Source organism: Glycine max, chromosome 13, assembly GCF_000004515.6.
Source record: "Glycine max cultivar Williams 82 chromosome 13, Glycine_max_v4.0, whole genome shotgun sequence".
NCBI lineage: Eukaryota > Viridiplantae > Streptophyta > Magnoliopsida > Fabales > Fabaceae > Glycine > Glycine max.
In genome coordinates this window covers 39,935,757-39,943,374 of record NC_038249.2, presented here as the reverse complement: position 1 = coordinate 39,943,374, position 7,618 = coordinate 39,935,757, and the positions used below count along the sequence as shown (strand labels likewise).

Here is a 7,618-nt window from a genome sequence, read left to right as displayed (position 1 = left end):
GAATTTAAACGGAATAGATTTACTATGGGAAGGTTTTTTTTTATATTGCTATTCAATTTAAATTGTTATATAATTAAAAAAATATTAAATTTTGCAATAATTACTTTACGAATTATATTTATAGTACTTTTTAATTAGTTGACAGTATAAAATCTTTACATTAATAGTGATTTAAAATTAATTAAACTCTTTTTTATGTAAAAAAATAAATTTGTTTTCCCTTGTAAATAATCATACAGATAATCCAAATTAAAATTTTGAGATTTCATTTATTTAAACAATTAAATTAATTATCTAACACTTAGTGAAGTCACGCATAACCATATTATCATTCGAGTTTTCCCTCAAAAATCATTAGAGTTTAATTTTCAAACATAGTCAATAAAAATATTTTTACTACTAATCAATAAAAAAAAATCATCTTAAGTATGACTTTTAAAATTGGACTATAAAAGTCCACTTTACTATATAATTTAGAATTTGATGTGAGGGAAATTTTTATTATTATTATTGGTATATGAATTAGTTATTCTTCTACATTGCTGCATGTAATTATGTTCTGCTAGATGCCTAGATGTTCATTTTGATATTATTTATTTGAATATTTAATTTAATTTTACCTTAAAATACCAGTTAAATAGCTCATTGACATTTTATGAAGTTTAACTGATTTTAAAAATTATTTATAATTAAAATTTTATAAAATTCCCTAAAAAATGATACACGTGTCTAATAAATATCAAATAAAGTGGAGGTGAATTACTCATGGGGACACAAGGAGAATCAAGAAACGCTATGTATTGTGCCCTTGGGGACCTGCTCTTGAAGCTTCAAATAATGCGGCCCACGTTACTTTCTAATAAATCTTGTTCACATCATCTATCAATAGTTCAATATACACTATCGTTTATTTGTTTTTTCTTTGAACACTCAAGTTTTTTTTTTCTTTCTTTTTCTCTTTGTGATGAAGCAAATTAAGAAAGACACCACTAAGGACGGGTAACAAATAATTAAAGAGTTTGATACCTAATAAAAATAATTTTTAATTAGATTGTACTTATTTTTTTTTTTATCAAATTTCAAATTAAGCAAGATTCATTTTTTTTATGAACTAAAGAGTTAAAGAAAAAACATAAACTTCCACATAACAGTCAAGTTATAATATAATTTCCATATGTGTATATTTTGTTCTTCATTTATTCTTTAGGTGGATTTAAATAAATAATTTAATTAAGTATTTATTTAATAATTTCTTATCACATTATACTATAAATTTGATTCTAAAATATATTTATATTATTAATTGAAAATTTAATTTAATAGTGAATTTTATTAAAATATTCATCATAAAAAAATGAAAATTTATTTTTGTAAGTTCAAATAAACTATTTTTTTAACATCTCTTTAATTAGTTTGTCCCATATATAGATAATCATTTCATTTGCATGTTTACTCTTAAGCACTTTGCCACTTCCCATTATTGCACGCATTTACGCTCTTGGTATTAATTTATGCTACCTTTATGCTTCATCTATGAGTATTTCCTTTGACCATGAAATCATATACATGACAAAAAAGCAATGTTGATGGTGAAATAAATAAAACCTACTATTCCAAGTCAGAGACTCAGTCTTGGGCCAGCGTTGCACCTTGTAATTAGTTTTTTTATAGGCACCTTAAATTAGTACGTGAAAAAATTCTAGTCTGATCGATTTAATAAAGGAATATGACTTTTTTTAATTACAAAACTTATATCAAAATTTTCATTTATTATTGTTACTATTACAACTTGTTAAAGGGTTCAGTTGATACTAAAAGTATAAGGGAATATTATATATATATAGAGAGAGAGAGCATAATTATAATATATATATATATATATATATATATATATATATATATATATATATATATATATAATTAGATTTTGATATTCAATGATTAATATTGAAAGTAGAAGAAGATATAACACATGCATGTTGAAAGAGTGAAGTACATCATTATTTCATGAGAGAAAAATAATAAAATGAGAGTGGATGTGAGACAAAGTGAGAAGAGTGAAATAATAATAAAAAAAAAGATAAACTTATATGTTTATATTATATAAGGAGATTTCTCGATTCTTCTTTAACCGTTTTTAATTATTTGATGGAGTGTGTGTTTGAAGCGGTGGTGCATCAAACCATTAAGTTTTCATGTCAAATCTGAAATAACAATATATCATTGTCAATTTTTTTTTTCTTCATATTTTATGCGATTTTACCACCAAACCAAACATACTATTAATATGTTTGATCGATGCATCTAAGCTATGATTGTTTCAAGGATTGTTGTATAATATTTTGACTAGTGGTTATTGTTACAAAGCAATATTCACTGATATCTATTTATATATTTATCAAAATTCATAAAATAAAAATATAATTGATGTTAACGATTTCTTCAAAAGTTGTAAATATTTCCCGGTTGCAGCCTCGAAATTTATTTAAGGTGTTGGAAAAAGTTCAGTGCGATGTGGAAAAGAGAAAGCGAAAGAAAGGTCACAAGAGAAAAGATATATACAAAGGAAAATGGGTGTGTACGTGTAACTAAACAGTAAATACTACTTAGAAGATAATTACAACAACTTAACAAATTTGAATAAAGCAAGAAAGAGATCCACTTCACTAGGGTCGACTGGGTCAATAATAATATATTCCTCTTGATCCGATTCTCACTATGTACGTGTCTAAGAGGATCCCACCGATCAGTTCCAACAACTCAGTCAAAGCCATTGACCCATATCTCACTTTTGAACTAGCTAGGTTCAGGCTACAACCCAAAAAGGCCAATAAATTTTTGGATCTCATATATATATATAGAAATAATAGAATAGTTTATAATTGCTTCAGAGTATGAAAATTTCACAGTATACAAATTAAACTCTCTAATGTTGCTTTTGCTTCGATATCTTTCTTAATACCTTTTTTACATCTTCATAATTCTGATTATTCAATGCCAATCAGATTAGAATACATTTTTATATTTTCAACGCAAGACTTTTATATATTAATATTTGATTATATTATTAAATTCGTAAATGTTTTGAAACGATTGAATGTTTCGGAACCTTGATAAAAATTCTTCCAAGTTCCATTTGACAAAACTTAAAAGTGACGCACAAGTACGCGCTTTCTCAGCGGCGCACGAAAGACTTGTTACTCCCGTCTGATATGTTAAACAAAAAACTAAACTTTAATTTGCAATAACCATGTATGTGAAATTTAAGTTTATAAAGTTACGTGAATATAAATATAAATCATAATTTTTTCGGCAACTATCTTATTAAGATCTTTGGTTATCTGGTGAAATTCTAACATATATTTTCATAATTTTTAATGACTTTACATGTTATGAGACTAATTCGACAAGATTTAATCATATTTAAAATTTATTATCCTTGCTCAATGATATTTTTACAAGAGTGAATTCATGTTCTTTCTTACTAGCTCAGAATGTGTTATGAATTAAATTATAATCATCAAATAATTATAAATTATAAATAAAGCTCCACAAAATGTACTTTATATATGAAGTTCTTAAATGATGTATAAAAAAATACAAGCTTCTTAAATGATACAAAATAAAAGGAAGAAAAAACACCTGTTTTTGAGTTTTTTCCTACAATAATCTGCCAAAAATTGTGAGGAAGCCGTTATTTTTTATTTATTTTCAGAATCATTAGCGAGGTCGAGAGTAGTTTATACCCATATATTACGTGATCAACTCGTATCAATATGGGGTAATAGGTTTCTCACTTTATCACTTAAGATTTGTTTTCACAGCTCTGCTATATTTCTGGAATGTTTTCTACAAAATAACAGCTGCATTCTCTGATTTACCTTCTCTTATTTGTTAACAAAAAAGTATAACACACAGTCAGTCACCCACACAAAAAAGTATTTGACAAACATCTCGGACTCATTCGCAGTCAGTTTCGCATAAAGAAACTGTTTCATGAGAATCGGTATTTATTTTTTCTTTTAGAGTCCTTTTGTTGTATTTTTACTATTTTATTAAATAATATATTCACCAATGAAGAACGTTGCAAGCACAGCACGAGTCAGAGGCCAAACTTACTCTCATTAATAATCCCATCACCATTTTACTTTCAAATTTATATATAAAAAGTATTCATGGTTCTTATTAATTACACATAACAGGTGGTGACATTGTACAGTATTATTTATCTTTCTATATAAGACTGTGCATTAAAATCCAATGGAATGCTACAATAATATTCAAGAAAAAATATAAAGGACACTTGTATTGTATTTCACTTTTGGTCTTGTTGTGAAGGCTCAACTCCCCTCTTTTATTGCCGAGTCCAATTGCATCATTTACTATGACTTGTATCTCTCTCTCCCTCCCTAGTCTCCATATCTTTCTCTCTCTCTCATTCCATTGAAATTGATGGCAAGAGGGGGTGGACTCTCCATTGATTCAGATCCAATTGGGAGCTTCCTCCCCCACGAGCCAATAGTCTTAAACTCCTTCCCTGAAGACAACAAAGACAACAACAACAGTCGCCAACAACACAAGTGGAAACTTGGTACAAACATGGATGCCACTGTTAGCAGAAAGAGTTCTCCATCATCCACTTCTAACACTAACACCACCATCCCCTTCCAAGACCACCTTACCTCTGATGACAAGATGCCTCACCTCGACGAGATGAACTTCTTCCCCAACAAAAGCAACAAGGATGATGACGATGACAACAACCTTGCCTCTGCCTCCACCTCTGCACCTCCCTCCCTTGACCACCTTCATCACACACATGATCATTCCTCCGCTATCTTGGGATTGAAAGTAAACGTGAGTCACCCTTTATCCTAGAACAACAACACATATCTTTTGATGATCACCATTCATTGTTATGTATCTATCTATGTATTTAAATTATGATCTTGATCCTGTGCTGGTTAATGAATCTGTGAATATTCTCTTAATAGACTGGTTTGAATCTTCTTACTACCAATGCAAGCAGTGATCAATCTATGGTGGTGGACGATGACATATCCCCTAATTCAGGAGACAAACGAGCTAAGAGTGAGGTAAATAGATTTGTATGTAACACCATGAATTGGGAGTTAAATCATTTGTTGTGTGTTTGATATGTGACATGCAATTTTTTTTCAGATGGTTGTTCTTCAAGTTGAGCTTGAGAGAATGAAGGTGGAGAATCATAGGCTGAAGAACATGCTTGATCAGGTTAACAACAATTACAATGCCTTGCAGACGCATTTGGTGAGTTTGATGAAGGACCAGATGGACAAGGAGGATGATAAACAACAACCGCATCAAGTGTTTGATGGAAAACTAGAAGAGAAGCAAGCTGGGAATGGTGGTGGAGCCTTGGTGCCAAGACAGTTTATGGATCTTGGATTGGCCACTAATGCTGACACCAATGAAACTTCGCATTCCCATTCTTCGTCCGTGATAAGAAGTCAGGATTCACCACCAACAAATAATACAGAGGTGGCATCCAAGAAGAATGGGGGTGCTAGTGATGAAGGACTAGTGTTTGATCAAGACAAGAAGGAATTTGGTAGGGGAATTGAGAGAGAGGATAGTCCCTCGGATCAAGGGGTAGCTGCTAATAACAATGTTCCAAAGTTTAGTCCTCCAAGAAATGTTGATCAAGCTGAGGCCACCATGAGGAAGGCTAGAGTTTCTGTTAGAGCTCGATCAGAGGCACCTATGGTAAGTTTTTCAATTTGTTAAGTTCAATTTTTGTTTTGTTTTTTTTTCTTTCAACTAATACAAGATTGTTTATCGTCTTAGATAACTGATGGGTGTCAATGGCGAAAGTATGGGCAGAAGATGGCCAAAGGAAACCCATGTCCTCGTGCATATTATAGATGTACCATGGCAGCAGGTTGCCCAGTGAGAAAACAGGTATGTCATGTCGCTTCTCAACCTTAATTTCTTGCAAATTAATTAAGTTGAACATCTCAACAAATAGGATCTAGTGGAAGAGACTAGTTGTCGGAAAACTAGGTTCGAATGATCACCAAGAGAGCTAGTCACATTTAGTGTTAGGATTGTCTTGGGAGGAGGATACCCGTGTGTAACAAAAACAAAAAAGTTGCATGTCTCATGTTCTTCTACTAAAAAATATGTTGAGTTTGAGATTAATTTAACAAGAGTGATAACTAACAAGTATGAAATAAAATTGAATTATGGCTCATGGATAATTCTTCAACACTTCAACAATAGGACAAAGTTAGCAAGTTATTTGCATTGTTTGATATTTGTAACTAAAATATCTGCCATTATTTATGTGCAAACAGGTGCAAAGGTGTGCTGAAGACAGAACAATACTGATCACAACATATGAAGGGAATCACAACCACCCTTTGCCTCCAGCAGCTATGGCAATGGCACAAACCACTTCCTCGGCAGCAAGAATGCTGCTTTCAGGATCAATGTCAAGTGCTGATGGCCTAATGAATGCAAGCTTCCTCACAAGGACACTCCTCCCTTGCTCTTCTAGCATGGCAACTATCTCAGCCTCAGCTCCATTCCCAACTGTTACATTGGACTTGACTCAGTCTCCAAATCCATTGCAGTTCCCAAAGCAACCAAGCCAATTCCAAATCCCCTTCCCTGGTGTCCCTCAGAACTTTGCCAATTCACAAGCCTCATTGCTGCCTCAGATATTTGGTCAGGCACTTTATAACCAATCCAAGTTTTCTGGCCTTCAAATGTCTCAAGATTCAGACCCTTCCCAATTGAGTAATCAATCTCAAAGGCCACCACCACACCTTGCTGACACAGTTAGTGCTGCCATTGCAGCTGATCCAAACTTCACTGCAGCTTTGGCAGCAGCCATCACTTCCATTATTGGGGGTGCACAGCCAAACAACAATAGTACTACCAGTACTAATTATAATGGCACCACATCGACCAACACCAGCAATGGCAATATTACATCAAGCAACAACAAATAAAATCAACAATTATTCCAATTTCTCATGGAAATTGAACTAGTCATAGTTTTGTTTTATTGTTCACATGTTACTCTATTCCAATTTTTCTTCCCTTTAATCTTTTGCTAGATTAATTTGATTTTTCCCCCTGTCAATTGAGCTCAAAATTTAAGTTGAGCTGAATACTGTTTTTCTCTTTTACATTTGTTCGACTCAGGATATATTATTATAAGAAGGATAGTTGATATTCTTTTTTTTATATATATGTCTCTTTAATATGCTCAAAAATTGTATGTCATACATAAGGTTGAAAATAACGTTACATGTTTCATATAAGAGAAATTAGTAGATTAGTTTCCCATATTTTGTACGGATATGGAAATGAATCCAAAAGGGTTGGTTTCTCTTGAATGAATCTTTTAATGATGATGTTGATGCCCTTTTGTATTTTTGTTGGCTATGGAAGAGGCTAAATCCTAAAGAGAAAAGAACAAGGAATAGAAGATAAAAGAAGGGGAGGGCAGTAGGTGTTGTATGTATGTTTTGTGTACCAAATGGCAAGAACTAGTAGGGAAGGAAAAATGGGGGGTCAAGAAAACCGTCTGAGAGTGGTTGAAAGAGGATGTCATTCCTGGGACATGTGA

General features: G+C 32.0%; 1 protein-coding gene across 1 annotated transcript; it reads left to right on the top strand.

The window, feature by feature from the left end:
• Positions 1–4,274: 4,274 nt before the first annotated feature.
• On the top strand, positions 4,275–7,233 carry WRKY36 (WRKY transcription factor 36). Its single transcript, XM_003541905.5, has 5 exons — positions 4,275–4,857; positions 4,995–5,096; positions 5,182–5,745; positions 5,827–5,940; positions 6,336–7,233. Exons 1-5 carry the CDS (start codon positions 4,453–4,455, stop codon positions 6,993–6,995), a joined length of 1,845 nt encoding a protein of 614 aa, XP_003541953.1. The 5' UTR covers positions 4,275–4,452; the 3' UTR covers positions 6,996–7,233.
• Positions 7,234–7,618: the final 385 nt, after the last annotated feature.